The 18,769-nt window shown below is 41.8% G+C and overlaps 1 protein-coding gene across 4 annotated transcripts in view; it reads right to left on the reverse strand.

Moving 5' to 3' along the window:
* Window positions 1-18,769, reverse strand: part of MRPL48 (mitochondrial ribosomal protein L48) — a 50,656-nt gene that overhangs the window by 11,527 nt on the left and 20,360 nt on the right. For all 4 annotated transcript variants that reach the window (XR_014294551.1, XM_082626718.1, XM_082626716.1 and 1 more), the window contains 2 exons: window positions 15,267-15,355; window positions 1,191-1,360 (listed from right to left, as the gene is read on the reverse strand). Coding sequence is in view for 3 of the 4 variants with exons in the window: in XM_082626718.1 (XP_082482844.1) it covers window positions 1,191-1,360; window positions 15,267-15,355 (259 nt within the window). In the remaining variant the exon portion in view is untranslated. The remainder of the gene's footprint in view (window positions 1-1,190; window positions 1,361-15,266; window positions 15,356-18,769) is intronic.

Below are 18,769 nucleotides of genomic sequence, written 5' to 3' on the forward strand. Positions count from 1 at the left end.
TTCCAGCAAACCCAAAGAGTATGTAAAAAGCACAGGCGGCAAAGAATATCTATATAAATGGGGGGATATACCATGTTAATGGATCAGAGGACTCAAAATAGATGTCAATTCTCCTCAAATTGATCCTCAGATTCAACACATCCCACCAAAATGCCATCAGGCTCTTTTCTGTAGAAATCAACAAGCTAATTCTAAAATTTTAATGAAAAACCCAGGGCCCTAAAAGAGCCAAAATAATTTTGAATAAAGAACAAAGTTGCTTTTTCAGTAATCAAGCTACTGTGATCAAGATAGTGTGGTATGGGGAATTCCCTGGAGGTCCAGTGGTTAGGACTCAGTGCTTTCACTGCCGTGGCAGTGGTTCGATCCCTGGTCAGGTAACTAAGATCCCACAATCCGGGCAGTGCAGCCAAAAAAAAAAAGAAGAAGAAGAAAATAAAGCCACTATGAAATACCACCATATATCTCCTAGAATAACTTTAAAAAAATGTGACAAACTAAGTGCTGACCAGGGTAAGGAGTTATTGAAACTCTCATATACTGATGGTGGGAATACAAAATAGGACAGCCACTCTGGAAAAAGTTTGGCAGTTTCTTATAAAGTTAAATATACATTCACCATACAACCCAACAATCCCAGGCTTAGGTAGTTATTGAAGAGGAAGGAAGACACATGCCCCTACAAAACTGGTATGAGAAAGCTTATGGCAGTTTTATTCATAATTGCCAATAAACTAGAAACAATCCAAATGTATATCAACTGTTGAATGCATAAACCAATTAAGGTTCACCATTTAATGCAATACTATTCAGCAACAGAATATTGCAAAACCCCAGGTGAATCTTAAACCCATTATGCTAAGTGAAAGAGGCCAGAAACAAACAGCTACATACTGTATGATTCCATTTATATGATATTCTGGAGAACTTAAAACAATAGGGACAGAAAATCAATCAGTGGTTGCCAGGGACTTGAGAGGAAAGAGAGAGGAAATTGACTACACCTTGGGCACCCAGGAACTTTTTGTTTTAAGAACTTAATGGACTTGTTCTATATTTTGATTGTGGCAAACTATATACCTAAAAAGAGTGAATTTTACTACATGTAAATTATATCTCAAAACTTCATTTAACAAAGCAGAGCATACTACCCACACCAAGAACATCCCATGCAAAGGCATCTTTCATACCTTTCCTCGACTTTAATGGAGAGATGGTTGCAGAGGTTGTGAACATACTGGGCATAACTCTCTGCCAGGGCCATATCATATGCAGTCAGGTGAATGTTTAAAACCCCATATTCATAATCTGTCCCCAGATTAATGGGTCTCACTTCCACTTTTCCCCTCTTCTTCCTGGGCTAAACAGGAAACAAAAGAAAAAGAAACTAAATCAAAGTATTGTACAAGAAATTCTAACCATACCATCTTGATATATATATACATTAAAAAAATCAATCTTTCAGTTAAATTTGTTTACCACTTTTCTCTCAGGTTATCCTACCTATAAATTGAACTTTTCCTGGGAAGGAATGGGCAGCCTCCCTTGACACTCTGGGCTGTAGCATCAGTCAATGAAAGGAGAGGGAATATTGCTGGCATTATTTAACATACATACATGTGACTGTCTTCTGCCATTAACTAGTTTTGAAACTCACCTTCCAAATCTGGCCCTCAGTTTCCCAATTTTTATATTAATGGGGTTATGCTAGATAACAGATTCTTGAGGATTTTTTTTGGCCATGCTGCACAGCTTGTGGGATGTTTTTTTTTTTTTTTTTTACAGGAAATAAAGAATCCTTTTTTATTTATTTTTTGTGTGTGTTAGTTTCTGCTTTATAACAAAGTGAATCAGTTATACATATACATATGTTCCCATATCTCTTCCCTCTTGCATCTCTCTCCCACCCACCCTCCCTATCCCACCCCTCTAGGTGGTCACAAAGCACTGAGCTGATCTCCCTGTGCTATGCGGCTACTGCAGCTTGTGGGATCTTAGTTCCCTGACCAGGGATTGAACCTGGGCCCTTGGCAGTGAGAGCACACAGTCCTAACCACTGGACCACCAGGGAATTCCTAACAGATTCTTTTTTTTCTTTTTTTTAAAATAAATTTATTTATTTACTCATTTATTTTTGGCTGCGTTGGGTCTTCGTTGCTGCGCACGGGCTTTCTCTAGTTCTGGCGAGCAGGGGCTACTCTTTGTTGCGGTGCCCGGGCTCCTTCTCATTGCGGTGGCTTCTCATGTTGCTGAGCACCGGCTCTATGCACGCAGGTGGGCTAAGTAGTTGCCGCTCACGGGCTCTAGAGTGCAGGCTCAGTAGTTGTGGTGCTTGGGCTTAGTTGCTCCGTGGTATGTGGGATCTTCCCGGACCAGGGCTTGAACCGGTGTCCCCTGCATTGGCAGGCGGATTCTTAACCTCTGTGCCACTAGGGAAGCCCTCCCAACAGATTCTTAATCTAGAATCCATAAAGGAATTTCAAGGGGTGTGTCAACCCCAAAACTTATATGCAAAATTTTACACGTGCACACATTTTTTCTAAGGAGAGAATCTTAACTTTCATCGGAATCTTAAAGAAATCAATCACAAGAAAGTGCAGAATTACTTCTCTCCAGCCCTCCTAGCTTTGAAATTCTGCAGTCCAATTATTTAGACAACCTTCCTTTTAAAAACTTAGAGGCAGACAAATTATTTTATTTCTACCCTTCTCTTTCATATAAAGTATTGCTTCACTACATATCAACCTGTGCAAACTGCTGTAAAAAGTATGAGCCCTGGGAAAACAGATATGTAACACGGCATAGATCAGGATCAAGAAAGCTTCCCAACCAGAAATAATTTAACCTAAATGCCCATCAGGAGGGGAACTTATTAAATAAAACATGGCACATCCATTCAATAGTACATTATGCAGCTGTAAGAAGACATAAGGAACTTCCTTATGTACTGATACAGAAAGGTTTTTAAGATAAATTAAATGATAAAAGCAGACTGTAGAATAATGCTTTCAGAATATTGCCATACATATACAAAGGGTGGGTGGGGGAGAATAGATGTGTGTGTTTAATTACTTACATATTTATTTGTTTGCATATCAAAAAATAACTCTGGAAGGGTATACAAAAATACTAATACCATTGGCTGCCTATGAGGGAGGGAACTGTATGGATGGGGCACAGGGATGGGAAGGAGACTTTTGAACTATTTCCCTTCTATATTTTTTGAATTTTTAATAATATGAATCTTTTATCAATTCAAAGTTAGAATCTTAAAATCTACCTTGCTTTTTAAAATTTTTTAGTAAAAATGTTTTTACAATATTCATACTAAAAATGCATAAATAAGTACACAGCTCAATGAATTTTCAAAGTGAAAATACCTGTATAAACAGTATCTTGAACAAGAAACAGACCACTACCAGCACCCCCAAAAGTCTCCTGCCCCCCAAATTGGTGACCACTAGTCTGACTTCTAGAACCATATGCTCATTTTGTCTTTTTTCAAAATTCGTGAAAATGGAATAATATACTATGTTCTCTTTTGTGTCCAGCTTCTTTAACTCATTATGTTTGTAAGATTCATCATGTTTCAGGTGAAACAGGAATTCTTTCCTTCTCATTGCCCTAGTAAGTCTATTATATGAATATGTTATAGTTTATTTATCCTTTTTACTGTAGGTGGAAATTAGAGTTGTTTCCAGTGTGGAGCCATTATGAACAGTATTGCTACCAATGTTTTTGCATGTATCTTTCAGTGAACATATGTATGTATTTCTGTTGGGGATATACCCAGAACTTGAACTACTGAGTTACAGACAATGTAGAGGTTCATCTTTAATAAGTTCTCTGTTCTTCAAAGTGGTTTCCAATTTAGACTCCCACCAGCAGTACACGAACATTCTTGTTGCTCTACATTCTTGCCAATACTTACAAAACTTAGTATAGTCAGGTTTTCTGGTCGGTTTCTTTTAGCCATTCTGGTTGGTATGAGGTGGTAATGCATTGAGACTTTAACTTGAATTTCCTTTAAGTCTACTGAACCTGAGCATGTTCCCATATGTCCACTGGCCATTTGGATATTCTCTTTTATAACATGCCTATTCAAGTATTTTGCCCATTTTTTAGATTGGGTTGCCTTCCTTTCTCTTACTGATTTGCAGAGTTTCCTTCTATATTCTAGACATGATCCTTTGTTAAACATACATGTTGCAAATATCTTCTTCCTCTGTGTCTTCCTTTTTCACTTTTTAATGGTGCATTTTGATGAGCAAAAATTCTTATTTTTAAGGTAGTCCAATTTACTCATTTTTTTCTTTTATATTTATAGTGACTTTTGTGTCCTGTTTAAGAAATCTTTGCTTACCTTAAGATCATGAGGATATTCTTGTATGTTATCTTCTAAAGTTTGATTATTTTAATATTTACATTTAGATTTACAATCATTTTAAGTGCTTTTTGTGTACGGTGTGAAATAGGAGTCAAGTCAGTTTTTTTCACATGACTATTCAATCCAATTGACCCAAGTACCCCAGCACCATTGCAATGCAGTGTCACTTATGTCATATAATAAATGTTCAGAGATACTTGGATCTGTTTCTATATTCTTTATCCTGCTCCATTGGGCTATTTGTCTATTCTTGAGCTAATATCACACTGTCCTAATTATTGGAGATTTAGAGTAAATCTTTCTATTTGGTAGAAAATTTTTTTAAAGAAAAAAATGGGGTGGGGATCTATTTACATGTCTTAAGTCACACCTATCTAACAGCCAACAGCCTAGTTACTGCCATAGCAGAGGTGTTCCTGGCAGAGCACCTAGAGTGGTTCTCTCACATAAATGCTCTCCAGGTCAGTCTAAGAGAGCAGGGGCCCAATCTGGGGAAACAGGGGGAGGACCAAGAAATGGTCCTTTCACAAGGCCGGTAAAACTGATACAAACCTGATCTCACAGGGATATTCTGAGAACTGAACAAAATACTGTATATAGTTAATTCAATCTGTGGCACATATTTAAACACTCAATAAACATTAACTTTTATTATTATTTTTTCATTTTCATATTCCTCACATCTAGCACAGGGCCCAGCAGAGAGACAACATGCAGTGAATCACTATTTTTGAATTTTAGAATAGGATGGCATTTAGAGATAACTTTTTCCCAGTTCTTCATCCTTGCAGGGGAAGAATATGAAGCCCAGAGAGATTAAACATGTCCCCCAGAGTCACACAGCCACACCGGACAGATCCTAGGAACTAACCCAGACCTCCTGACTCCCAATGCAGAAATTTTTTCACTGAAGCCTCTGCATTATTAAAGTTCTTAATAGTGGTAGTCACCCCAGGGTCCTAGACTTTGCTATGAGTGAGAAGCCAACTTCTATAACCAACCATCAAGGTGCAGGGGCTTGGCTCTCCTGCAGAGCCCACCATACCCGAGGCCAAATGCAGCGATCCAGACTTCTCATCATGACAGTACTGTAGTCAGAGCTGTGAAGAATGCTAAAGTCAGAATGCAAAGGGGAGTGGCTGAAATTTTCCATCAGGGAAGGGAGGAGCTTCTTTGAAGCCTGCAGGAGGCTTTTCTTAACCAGGGAAAATGCCAGGGCTCTTCAAAGGTGTCGCTTTAGGAGAACAAAAAGAAGAAAGCTGATTCTAGTATCCCTCTTGGCATCTCACTTGCTTTTCCATGTTGGCCTAGATCTGTCTGGACCAATCCACACCATCAGGAGTCCACTGTGATATTATATTTCCGTTCTGAGCCAGGGCACAGCATAGCTAGCAAGAGCTTGAGTGCATGAGATTTCAGACACCAGTTCCTATAATTTTACCTGCTCAATCTTTCTCATCCCCTCCTTTTTATTCCTACTGCCTGAGTTCAGACCTTCATGACTGCCATGGGGAGCTATTAAAGATATCTGTGCAAGAGATGTACATAACTAGGGCTGTGTTTTGGGAAGGCCACCCTGACTGCCCATGAAGGAGAGGTAGGCAGGAAAGGAATGGAGGCTACGAGAAAGATGGCAGGGAAGATGGACTACTGTCCACCATCAAACTTTGGTACCCCTGTGACTGACCTGGATTCACCATGAGTTGGCCCAGGGCGGCCATCCTTGGATCCCTGCAGAAGTACAATATGATGCCCAAAATGGGCCATGGGATAAATCACTAAACCATTTTTGTACAGAAATATCCATATTACTCCTATTTTACAGACAGAAAACTGAGGTCCTCTGAAGGATGTTATTTGGCCAAGGCTACTGGGGAACTTTGCTGGCAAAGAACAGATAGAGAAAGGACTCAGATTAGAATCACAGACTGTTATAGCTGGAAGATAACTTAGAGATAACTTAGTTTCTCCTTCTTTCCTCCCCTAATTTTATATAAGGGGGAAGTCAAGGTCCAGAAAGGGGAAATGACTTGTTTAAAGGTTACAATAGTAAGGAAATGGAAAAGGCAACCACTTTGGGTCTAGCCATGGCTAGAAGATGAGTCTGTGGCCCCAAACCCAGGCTATCTCCTCTAGATTCTGCAAAAGTAATGAGAGTAGCTGCCTATCACTATAGGTGGCATTCTCTAGGGTGGGAAAGTTGGGAAGAAATTGTATCATCTGAACCCTCAAATGAAAAGCTGACAGGCCTGCAGCACATACAGCTTCCAGAAATTCTGCTGATGGAAATTTTAAAAGCTACACCTGGGGACTTAAATGATTTGGTGATGGTACTCTGAACAGTCCATAATGAGCCGTAGGGTGCACAGAAATCAAGTGGTTATGTTTATAACTCAGTGTAGCACACTCAAGAAATGTACACCAGACAGAAGGCCTGACCCTGACTGGGATGGCAGAGAGGCTCAGCCTGGTGCTGCATAAAGAGCCCTAGACTAAGAAGGAAGCCAAAGAAAATCTGAGGGACTTCCCTGGCAGTCCAGTGGTTAAGACTCTGTGGTTCCACTGCAGGGAACACGGGTTTGATCCCTGGTTGGGGAACTAAGATCCTGCATGCTGTACAGCATGGCTGAAAAAAAAAAAAGAAAAAAGAAAATCTGGGCTCAAGTACTGTCTTAGTCACTACATGACATTGAGTGACCTCTCTAGGTGTCAGTGTCTTCATCTCTAACATCTAAAGTTCTTGTGAAGCTCAAAATAGTGAATTTCTGTGAAATGGAAATAGCATGGACATTAGATGGATTCTGACCACTGTCAGTTCAAATAATGGCTCTGGAAATAATAGCCACTTGGGAAAGTCATTTAATGAGTCTTAGATTCCTTAAACAGAGTCCTTAATAACCACAGCATATCTGAGGATTAAATAAAATATACCATTTATAATACTGTAAAATGAAATAATGCTTTTAAAACCTGGCACACAGTGGTTACACGTCTGGTATATAGTAGTTGCTCAATAAGTGGTATCTTTAAAGAAAGATTGAGTAATGTACACAGATAGGACATTATTTTTACTACAAATTGGAGGTAAGCACCAAGTATCCTACTGGTATGCTTTACAGAATGAGACATTTACTAAGCACCTGCTGTGTGCAAAGTGCTGATTCAACCACTCTAAAGAAAGAAACCAAAGAAAGAGAAAACACAGTCCAAGCTCTAAAGAGGCTTACAGTTCAGAGAAAGAGGGAGAGAGAAGACACACATGAAAGAACCAGTCCTCTCAGGACTTCCCTGGTGGCACAGTGGTGAAGAATCCACCTGCCCATGCCGGGGACACGGGTTCAAACCCTGGTCCGGGAAGATCCCACATACCGTGGAACAACTAAGCCTGTGCGCCACAACTACTGAGCCCACGCACCGCAACTACTGAAGACCGCCCGCCTAGAGCCTGTGCTCTGCAACAAGAGAAGCCACTGCAATGAGAAGCCCGCGCACCACAACGAAGAGTAGCCCCCGCTCGCCACAACCAGAGAAAGCCCGTGCGCAGCAACGAAGACCCAATGCAGCCAAAAATAAATTAATTAATTAATTTAAAAAAGAAGAAGAGGGCCTCCCTGGTGGCGCAGTGGTTGAGAGTCCACCTGCCGATGCAGGGGATACGGGTTCGTGCCCCGGTCTGGGAGGATCCCATATGCCGCGGAGCGGCTGGGCCCGTGAGCCATGGCCGCTGGGCCTGCGCATCCGGAGCCTGTGCTCCGCAACGGGAGAGGCCACAACAGTGAGAGGCCCGCATATCGCAAAAAGAAAAAAAATAAAAATAAAAATAAAAAAATAAAAAAGAAGAAGAAAAAGAACCAGTCCTCTCAATTTAATCATAACAAGCAGCCCACCTCCCATGGCAAGTTCAACACAAGCTACCTTGCTGCACCACGTCAATTAAAACCCAAGAGCAATGACCTCAGGTGGCCGCAGCTGAAAGTGCAACGAGCAGGTCAGTACTCAGGTTTTTTGCATGACATATGAGGGTATACAGTAGTTCCTCAATAAATGGCAACTTTAAAAAAAGTTGATCTAGACTTGTCTACTCATGTCCCTTCATCCTCTAGTGCCCACTTGAGATTCCAGGATTAACAAGCTGCTAAAAGTTTCCCAACTGCATCTCCAGGATCAATGACTTTGCACCTTTGCCCAGAATGTTTCCCCTCCCTGCAGTCTGACTCTTCACCCAACATCCTCAATGTGAGTAACTCCTAGTAATTTTTTGTTGCTGTTGTTGCTTTTTGCGGCACCCACGCAGCGTGCGGGATCTTAGTTCCCCGATCAGGGATGGAACCCACGCCCTCTGCAGTGGAAGCGTGGCATCTTAACCATTGGACCTCAAGAGAAGTCCCTTCTAGTCATTTCTTAAGACTCTGTTCATGCTCTTCCAGGAGGACTTCCCTCATTCCTCATGCTGAGTTAGGTACTACTCCTATGTGTTCCCATAGCAACCCCCTCCTCATTATACACCACTATCACTTATCACATGTATCCATTTATTCAACAAATATTTTCTGTGATAAGCCAGACCAGGGTTAGCAATGGGGATATGATGGTAACTAAGACAGCCATAGTCTCTGCTTGCTGAAACTTGCAATCTATTGGGAAAGGCATACATAGAACAATTATAAGAAGATGCATGTTTTGAGGGAGGAAAATAGAGTGCTATGGGATTGTAAAAAGAGGGACTAATGCCATCATCAGCATCATCATTATCACCACCAGTAACTCCTTATGGGCTCCATGTTTCAGACACTGTGCTAAGTACTTAAAGCTTTCTTTTTTAACTTACTTCTCACAAAGCATTTAAATAACATGGTTATTTAAAGGCAAGAAAATTGTGGCTTGTAAAAGTTAAGTAACTTACCCAAGGACTTACACTAGTAAGCATAAGAACTGAATCTTTAACTTGGGTCTGCCTAATTCTAAAACATTTCTCTTATTCTCTGTCTTTCTCTTTAAGGAAGGTACGCAGAGCCTGCCAGATTCCTCAATATCTATTCTCTCTTTTCTCTTTAATCATGGACCTGCTGAATTTTACCTGGGCACATGACCATTTATAATAAAAATTACATTTCCCAACCAATCTTGCAGCTGGGTATGGTTATGTGACCAAGTTCTGGCCAGTGGGATACAAGCTCACACATACTGCTTTCCCTTTCCCCTTCCTGCTGGTTGGAATGTGGACATGAAGGCTTAAGTGGAGGCAGCCATCTCAGACTATGAGATAGAAGCAGTATGATAAGTGTTGCAAAACAAAAGGCGGGAATATCTACCTATACTTTATATGACAGAAAAATAAACTCTATCTTGTTTAAGCCCCTTGATTGAGTGGATCTCCCTCTTATGGCAGCTAAACCACTACCTCAATAAGAAAGTATTATGTCTCATTCATTTCTCTATTTCTAGAGCCCAGCAATATTAAATGTTGAGTTGAGCTGAATTAAATTCTGGTTCTAATTCTGTTATTTACTAGCCATATGGTCATAGAAAAATCACTTATGCTCCTCAGTTTCCTTTTCTGCCCAGTCTACCTCACAGGATAGTTGGTGAAGCAAAAAGCATGGTTTTCAAATCTGTTGGTTACAAAGGGCCTAAGAAAAAATCACATTTCCCTTTGTGAAGCACATGAAATACTCATCAATGTGCTTTCACTGTATAAAACAAGAATGACTTAACTAGCAGAACATATGGTTAGATTATATAAATGGAGTTCTCTGCATTTCAAAAAATATGAAAACATGAGTTTCTCTGTTCATCAAGTAAAACTGATGGGAGAAAAACGTGTAATTTAGAAAATTCTATCCATTAACTTAATTGTCTTTCTAAAATGTGGAAGATTGCCATTATTAAACCTGAGGAGAGGTTCCATTCTAGGATCACCGGTGTTCCAAGGGCCTATGGATTGAGAGGCACTGAGATAATGGATGGAAAACACTTTGAAAATGGAAAGAGATCATTACTTTTACTCATATCAAAAATGAATCTCTCTAAAACTCTGACACTGTTGTAATTTAGCAGAACAGGCAAGGCAGGATGCGAGCCCAGTGGGCTGGAGACCAGGGTGCTCTAATGGCACAGGCTAAAAGTCAGGTCTTCACAGGAATCGCTCTGTGTCTGGCAAAGCTCTGGGAAACTCTTTTATAGTTTTTACAGCCCCAGTGTTTCCAGCTACCCTAAGCAACTGCATACTCCTAGATGAGTGTCAGTTCACTTTACATACTCAGTGTAAGAATACAGGTAGTATTTAATAAATGTTTGTTGAGCTGAACTCTATAACACCTCCACTGACACTTTCAGGGAGAACTGCATCTTTAACTTTGCTCTCTTGATATTTAGTTCATTTCCCAAGCAAAGCACTTCCCACGTGTATTTTAGTTACATTTTTTTTTTTTTTTTTTTTTTTGCGGTACGCGGGCCTCTCACTGCTGCGGCCTCTCCCGCTGCGGAGCACAGGCTCCGGACGCGCAGGCTCAGCAGCCATGGCTCACGGGCCCAGCTGCTCTGCGGCATGTGGGATCTTCCCGGACCGGGGCACGAACCCGTGTCCCCTGCATCGGCAGGCGGACACTCAACCACTGCGCCACCAGGGAAGCCCTAGTTACATTTTTGAGCACTATCCTTCCCAGGCCACTTCATACTTTTTGTAGTAAGAGACTGTGTCCCACTCACCACAGCATCATCTGTGCAAAGCACAGTGCCTGGCACATAGCAGACACTCAATAACGGTTGTTCTTTTCAATGAGTTACAGGAGGCAGACTTGAGGGAAAACATGGATGCTAGTTTAAAACGACTCTCTGTAAGCCAGTCCTATAATCCATGTCTAGCCCTACAGTCACCAGGCCAGCAAAACCAATCTTTCTGTTTCCAGGAAGCTAGGACTATCACCACAAAGTGCTTCTGATCTGCTGATTTTTCTGGGAGTGATGTCACAGTCTCCTCACAGACTTGTGGCTGTTAGAGCTGATCAGTCTATGAGTGCTACAACAAAATAAGTAGGTGTCAGAAATGACAAACACCTCCTCTATGTCAACAGTCAGAACAGCATGAAGTTTCCAAGAGAAAAGGTATCTTGATTCCTAGTGGCCCTTCTACAAAGAGGAAATAAATTGTCTGAGTTCAAAAACCTTACTCTCTTGCCCCAGAGCCCGAAAAATAGAACATATAACAGCTAAAACTGACAGCAATTTATGTTGTCTCCATTTCATCCTCCCACATCTTCCTCTTGGCAATGCTTTTATTCTTGGGCTGCTATTACCCTAAAATTGGAGGCTGAACAACAGCTGAGGGCAAGTAAGTAAGTGGTCTTGGGAGATATGACCTAGCACTATACAAATGTGAAGGACTATATTCTTTTTTTTTATTTATTTATTTTTATTTATTTATTTTTTTGTGGTACGCGGGCCTCTCACTGTTGTGGCCTCTCCCGTTGTGGAGCACAGGCTCTGGATGCGCAGGCTCGGCGGCCATGGCTCACAGGCCCAGCCACTCCGCGGCATGTGGGATCCTCCCGGACCGGGGCACGAACCCATGTCCCCTGCATCGGCAGGCGGACTCTCAACCACTGAGCCACCAAGGAAGCCCCTTCTTTTTATTTTTATCAAATAAAAATCACTCCAAACAATCTGAAGCCTTTTAAATTTAACAGAATGATGCAGGGCCGTTGAAGGAATAATGAGATTACACACTGAGACACAGTGCTATGGCTGCAGATATGCTCTGAAGTGTGATCCCCCACTGCCATGAGTCAAGGTGGGTCTTACATGATGAGAGAAGAAAAAGGAAGATATCATGTCTTAAAAAAGAAAGAGCATGTACAAAGACACAGAAGCATGAGACCAAATGGGTGTATGAGAAAATGTGCCTGAACTATAGCGTGCAAAATGGGAAATCACTGAGAAGGAGATTGGGTCTGTGCTGAGAGACCTGAAATCCCACTGGGGATACAGAAAAAATGGTTTGCTATCATCCCCCATGCTGCCACCCAAGAGGAAGCTTCGTTTTCATCTCTCTTCTCACTAACTCCTCAGAGAAGCATCAAGGACAAGGGCAGAGGATGGAGGGATGGGAACCAACCTAGAGTTATAAACCAGGCCATGCACGACAGAGATAAAACCAGTATTGACAAGGAAAGCTGAGGTGAGGTAGATGTGCCTTTTCCTTCCCAAGGTTCAGGAGTCATAAGGCTGAGTGTGGGACCTTTGGAAGGAGGAGTGAAGAGATTATACCAGCAGAAAAGGGACAAGGGTTGGCCACTTTGTGCATGAGAATTAACTCTTGTCTCAGGGATGTAGGGCTCAAGAGAGTAGAGGAGCCAGACTCTTCTCTGAGAGTCAGAGAAGAAAAAACGGGAATGTGGCTGTTTATTGTTTTTTCTAGGTTCTAAGTTCAGGGAAGAAAGGAAGCCAAAAGATGACTTCTAGCTTTTCCAGTCCAGTTCCCCAGGGGTACAAAAGAGACAGGGACTTGGGACAGAGCCTCTGTAAGCTGGCGGATGAAAGTTTTCATTGTGCTGTTCTGAGCGGGAAGTGAGGAGCCTCTAGCAGCTTCCATCACCATCCAGCCCTATTGTGGTAGCCACCCTGGAACAATGAATGACATCAGAGAAAAGCCTACAGCCCTAACAAAAGGGAGCATCACTCCCTTCAAGCAACCAAGGTCATCTGGAGGCAGCTGTTTGTAGAGAATGGGTTGTTTGCCAGCTCTGATTTACAAAACCTCAGGGCAGCTCTAATAACCACATTTAGGTTCAGCTCAGTCAATATTTATCCTCTACTTGATGCCAGGCTTTGTGCTGGACACTGAGGATACAGAAAAAATATGAGACATGGCCTCTACCCTGAGTATGCTCATCATCTAGGAGGAGAAACAGTCATCAAAACAGGTGGTTAAAACAGAGCAGCAAGTCCTAGGATAGAGGAAGCACAAGGAACTCCAGCAGCTCATGGTAGGACAAGTAACCCAGTGCAGGGAATCAGAGGTTTCTCAGAAGGGGAGATTTGTTCTTCCCCTCCTCATCCTGCTACCTCAATGGGATTTAGATGTTCAGAATGTATTGGCCAAGTGAAGAAGGAGAGCAGGTCTTCCAAGTAGACAGAAGAGCATGTGAGAGGTCTCAAAACAGTATGATGATTTGAGTATGGTATCCATGAGATGGGAGAGGAGGCTGGAGAGAAAGATGGGACAGATGGCATTAGACATGCCATTAAGCTTCCTTTTATAACAAGCCAAGGAGTGGGCCAGAGCATGGTATATACAGAAAATTATCTATGAGGGAGGATCCCAAGAAATTAAAAAAAACAAAAAACTCACACCCAAACAAAACTAATTTTATTTTCTGCTAATTTATGTGAGACTTTTAGAAGGGGGATATCCCCAAATAAAATAACTCCAAGAACTTACTCTGAGGTGTCACAACTCAGAAAGGGTGTAAATCACTCCTTCTTCTGAATTTTAAATAGAACTTTGTATCTTCCTTTTAGCACTTGTCACTTTCTGCTTGGGAGCATAATTATTTGTGTCTTACCTCTAGTGGTTTATCAGCTCCCTGTGAGCATGAACCAGGTCTTGTTCATTCATACTATAAAATTTTATTTCAACTCAGTATGAATAGGCAAGGCACCCCCAACAGTACCTAGTACATAATAAATGTTTGAAAAATGTATCAGAGCATTATGGAGTTACATGATATCAGAGCTGAAAGACTCTTGAAGATATTCTAATCCAGAGTTTCTCAAACTTTGTGAAGAGTCTGACAAAAGCTATGGACTCTCTTCCCAGAAAAAGTCACACATAGAAAACATTTTACATATAATTTCAGGGCCTGCCATGCCCAAAGAGGTTAGGTTAACTTACCCCAAATCACGAAGCTAATAACTGGCAGAACCAAGCCTAGAACACAAGCTTCCTGGTTCCCAATTCAGTACTCTTCTCATCACAAAGGAGCAATTTTAGTAGGGCTGTTTCCTGCTGGGAAGGTGCCTGATACAAGCCTCAGGTGTGGCAACACTCCTGTCATGAAATTCCTTGATATAAGGATGTTGCTCAGGAGAACGTGGCAAGTTTAGTGGCTTCCGAGGCCCAAATGCAGTGGTACTGGACCTCTGCCAAGGTGAGAGAGGCAATGGGAGATGTGCGGGGTTGCATGGGAGCATCGAACTAAGCCAAAGAACCAAAAGCGATGTTGAAATCTCCCCAGCAAAATCTTCCTAACTATACTGTTTACAGGAAGTGATAGAATCGTGACCCAAAGCTAGAATGTCTGACTTTCAAGCCAGTTTTGTGTCCATCCCACTACAAAATCCTCTGCAAATGCACAAAAAATCTAACCACCACAGAAGCAATCCTTCAGCTGGAGCCAAAGAAATAGGCTAAATAATCTTACAATGCTTAGAAATAACTCCCAGTTATCTGTGATAATGGATTAAAGAAACACATACATATTTTAAATCTGTAAATACTGTAAAAATCAGCTATTTGGCTGAAAATGTTAATCCACCTCTATGTGCCACAAACCATTCATTCAACTGAACTGAACATATCATTTCCATTGTGAGGTCCGTATTGAACTAAGTACTAAGAAGATATTTTCTTTAAGCATCACAAATAATAAAACCAAATCATTTGCTTTTCACTGTGATAACCTGGCCTAGGGACAAGATTAGGAACTGGCAAAAACGTCTCCACTCTGGATCATATCCAAACTAATTAACTGGAGAGGATTGAGGGACAACCCTCTATCCTTTCTAGCTCCAGTATAATCCAACCTATGCACGTCTGATCTTCGGGGTCTTTGTAAAAGCTGCACGCTATCCTTTTCTAAAGGACCCCTGCCCCTTTTACCTCTTGTGCCTTAACTAGGTGCTTGTATCTTCCAATGCCATGCGTGGGCTGTGACCTGTAGTGCCGACTGATGCTCAGCAGAATGCCACCTAAAAGAGAGAAAATAAGACAAACCTGTTTCAAAGCTCCTCCAGGGACAGATAGATCATACATGAGGAGACAAATTCTCCATTGTGAAATGGAATATTTGGGGACAGTGAGCCTCTTGCTGGTTTAAAGAACCAGAGCTATTTCTTGATCCTGAGCTGACACTCGGTTTACCCCATTTTTCTCTCCGTTTGGCCCCTGAACTATATCTAACCCCCACCACCCATCTTTCTTTGAGAAATTCTCTCCTGCTAGAGCCACTGGTGGTAGGGGGACAAAATACATTCTCACAGGGCTCTCATTTTCTCTGTTCCTCAACAGGCAATAATCTTTTTGAAGTTTTCCAATGAAGATTGTTCAGAGAAAGAGACAGGTGGCAAATACAACCAGGAAAAAGGACAATCACAGATTTCCATAGTTTTTTAAACTATCTAATTTGCTTTATTTGTGTTGATATGTAATAATCTCCAACAGACTTTTTTAAGTGAATAACAATAACAACTAAAAACCTAAGGTACAGAACAGTGTGTATGTAAAAAATAGGATCTCTATACACATATTCACTGTGGTAGACCCAGAGATATGCCATCCAGATTCCCGTCAAAGAAGGACTTGCTGATATATATATATTCTCCTTTAATCCTCATTATTTTTATCTTCATTTACAAATAAAGAAACTGCAGCTCAAAAAAATAAGAATTGGCCAAGGTCAACCAGCAAGTAAAAGGCAGAACTGCAATTTAAACCCAGGTCTATGTGACTGAACAGCCTGTTCTCAGATGTGTTATAACATCTGAATTTCTGGAATACAAAATCTAGCTAGGGACTTCCCTGGTGGTCCAGTGGTTAAGAAACCACCTTCCAATGCAGGGGATGTGGGTTTGATCCCTGGTTGGGGAACTAAGATCCCACATGCCGCGGGGCAACTAAGCCCGCGCGCCACAACTACTGAGCCCGTGCACTCTGAAGCCCATGAGCCACAACTAGGGAGCCTGCGTGCCGCAACTAGAGAGTCCACACACCACAACTAGAGAGAAGCCCACGCACCTCAGCGAAAGATCTCGCATGCCACAGCGAAGATCCCGCGTGCCGCAACTAAGACCCGATGCAGCCAAATTAAAAAAAAAAAATCTAGCTAGACTTGATCGTTCCCATATCTGATATCAGCTCCTTATCTCTACCCTTCACTGGAACCAGCCCTACACAGCTCTGTTATGCCTGTCTGTCTCTCTTGCTTGTTCCCTACCTTCTGGAAAAGTACTAGTCCTAGGTCCTGCTCCCTTCCCTCCCAGCTCCTGTGGTCCTGCATCTCCCCAGGGCCACCACTTTGTGGGGGGCTAAACACAAAATGGTGTGGAAAAGTCTAATGACATCAAGTGAAATGTTTCTTAAGCTTCTCTTTTCTAAAATATGTTTCCAAGCAGGTCTGCTCTGTGCCAGGCCAATCAAGAATCGTGGCTTCAGAGACTTACCCTATGTTTACAATCCACAGTATTTCATCAAGACAACCCTGGTATATCATGGATCCCTTCCATGATGTGCATTAGTCCGCATTTACTATTATATGCCAACAACTGAATAGATACTGGGACAGTTACAAAGATGACTAAAATATACTACTTTCCCTGGAGACACTCAATGTGTACTGGGGAAGGATGATGGAAAAGCAGATAATTACCTTATAGTGTACAAAATACTTTAATGGAGATGAGAGCAAGGAACCTAGAGGAAAAAACAACTAACTCCACCTTAGGGGTGAGCGGGGAGAAGTGGAAGACGGTACAGAGGAATAGGTTCAGGGAGGTAACAGCTGAACTCTTTTTTTTTTTAAGTCAGTTTTCTCAGCTTTATTATTTATTTATTTATTTGGCTGCATCAGGTCTTAGTTGCAACACGCAGGATTTTCGCTGCGGCATACGGGATCTTTCATTGCAGCGCATGGGCTTCTCTCTAGTTGTGGCACACAGGCTTAGTTGCCCCGCGGCATGTGGGATCTTAGTTCCCCGACCAGGGATCGAACCCGTGTCCCCTGCATTGGAAGGCGGATTCTTAACCACTGGACCACAAGGGAAGTCCCGACAGCTGTATTCTTGAAAGAGGAGTAAGAGTTTACCAAGCATAGAAGAAGGAGGTATTTTTGGCACAGGCTTCCAAAGAGCACTGAACATAACTGAGGTATCTTCTTGGCCACAGTCCCAGATGACTCTTTGAGGCTCTAGGTTCCAGACTCTGCAACCTGGGGCCCCACCCAAACAGCTGATATCCAAATCCCCTTGACTGGGTACTCAATCATCCTCAGATCAGAGCCTTGAAAATTAATCCATCCAAAAAGATTTTATTATGACTTTAAAACATGACCTCCTAAAAAGCACTGAACTCTCCAAAGCATGTTTATTCATTCAACAAATATTTATTACTACCCACTGGGGTAGCCAGAAACTATTATACCCTCACAACCATGTGAATGGCACACACTAGAGTTGTGCAATATACAACCAACCCAATATCCATGGCAGGCCTGGGTTGGTACCAACTACTGCCCTAGATGCTGGAGCTGTAACAATGGGCAAAGACAAAGTCCCTGCAATACAGAATCTATGATCTAGTGGCGAGACAGTAATATCAATGCAGGTGATAAGGGCTACCTACAATAAGGGCTATATACATGAGAGAGGCACTAAGGCTGGACTTGTGTCAGGAAAGGATTCTTAAAGCAGGTAGCTTTTAAGTAAAACCTGACAGATGACTAGGAGTTAGAGAGAACACAGTATGGGGAGGGGAAGACCCAGAGAGAGAATTTCAAGGCAGAGTATAAGCAGCAGGGTGGCAAGAGATGAGCTTACAGAAACAGGCAAAAAGTTTAGGAAGGGCTTAATTATTCAGTACTTATGATGTGCTGGACACTGTGCAATGAGGTGGAGATATAACAGGGGACAAGGCCAACAAAACTCTGCTTATGGAGCTTATAGTCTAGTAGGAGGAGGGAATCATTAATGGAGGAGTGAATAGTCACAAAATAAATATGAAATTACAAATTGTGATGAATGATAAAAAGCGCTATGGCAATACAATCAGTGGATCTATTTTAGATTGGAATATCAGGAAAGGCCTCTAAAAAAAAATGACATGTGAACTGAAACCAGATTTCAGAGGAAAATAGTAATAGTGGTTATCCCCAGGGAGAAGTGGCTAGACGGCAGGAGAGAGAGGCTTACTGATGACTTTATACTCTTGTATCTTTTAAAACTTGTTCCATGTACATGCATTATCTACTCAAATAAATAAATAAAATAAGTTGAGACCTGAAAGGCAGATAGGAGTTTATTAGGTAAAAAGATAGAGAATGAATGTTCCAGGCAGAGGGAATAGCATGTGCAAGGGCCCCCGAGGGGGACACAGATTGGCACATTCAAGGA

Source organism: Mesoplodon mirus (assembly GCF_964341445.2).
Source record: "Mesoplodon mirus genome assembly, chromosome: 7".
NCBI classification, from domain to species: Eukaryota; Metazoa; Chordata; class Mammalia; order Artiodactyla; family Ziphiidae; genus Mesoplodon; species Mesoplodon mirus.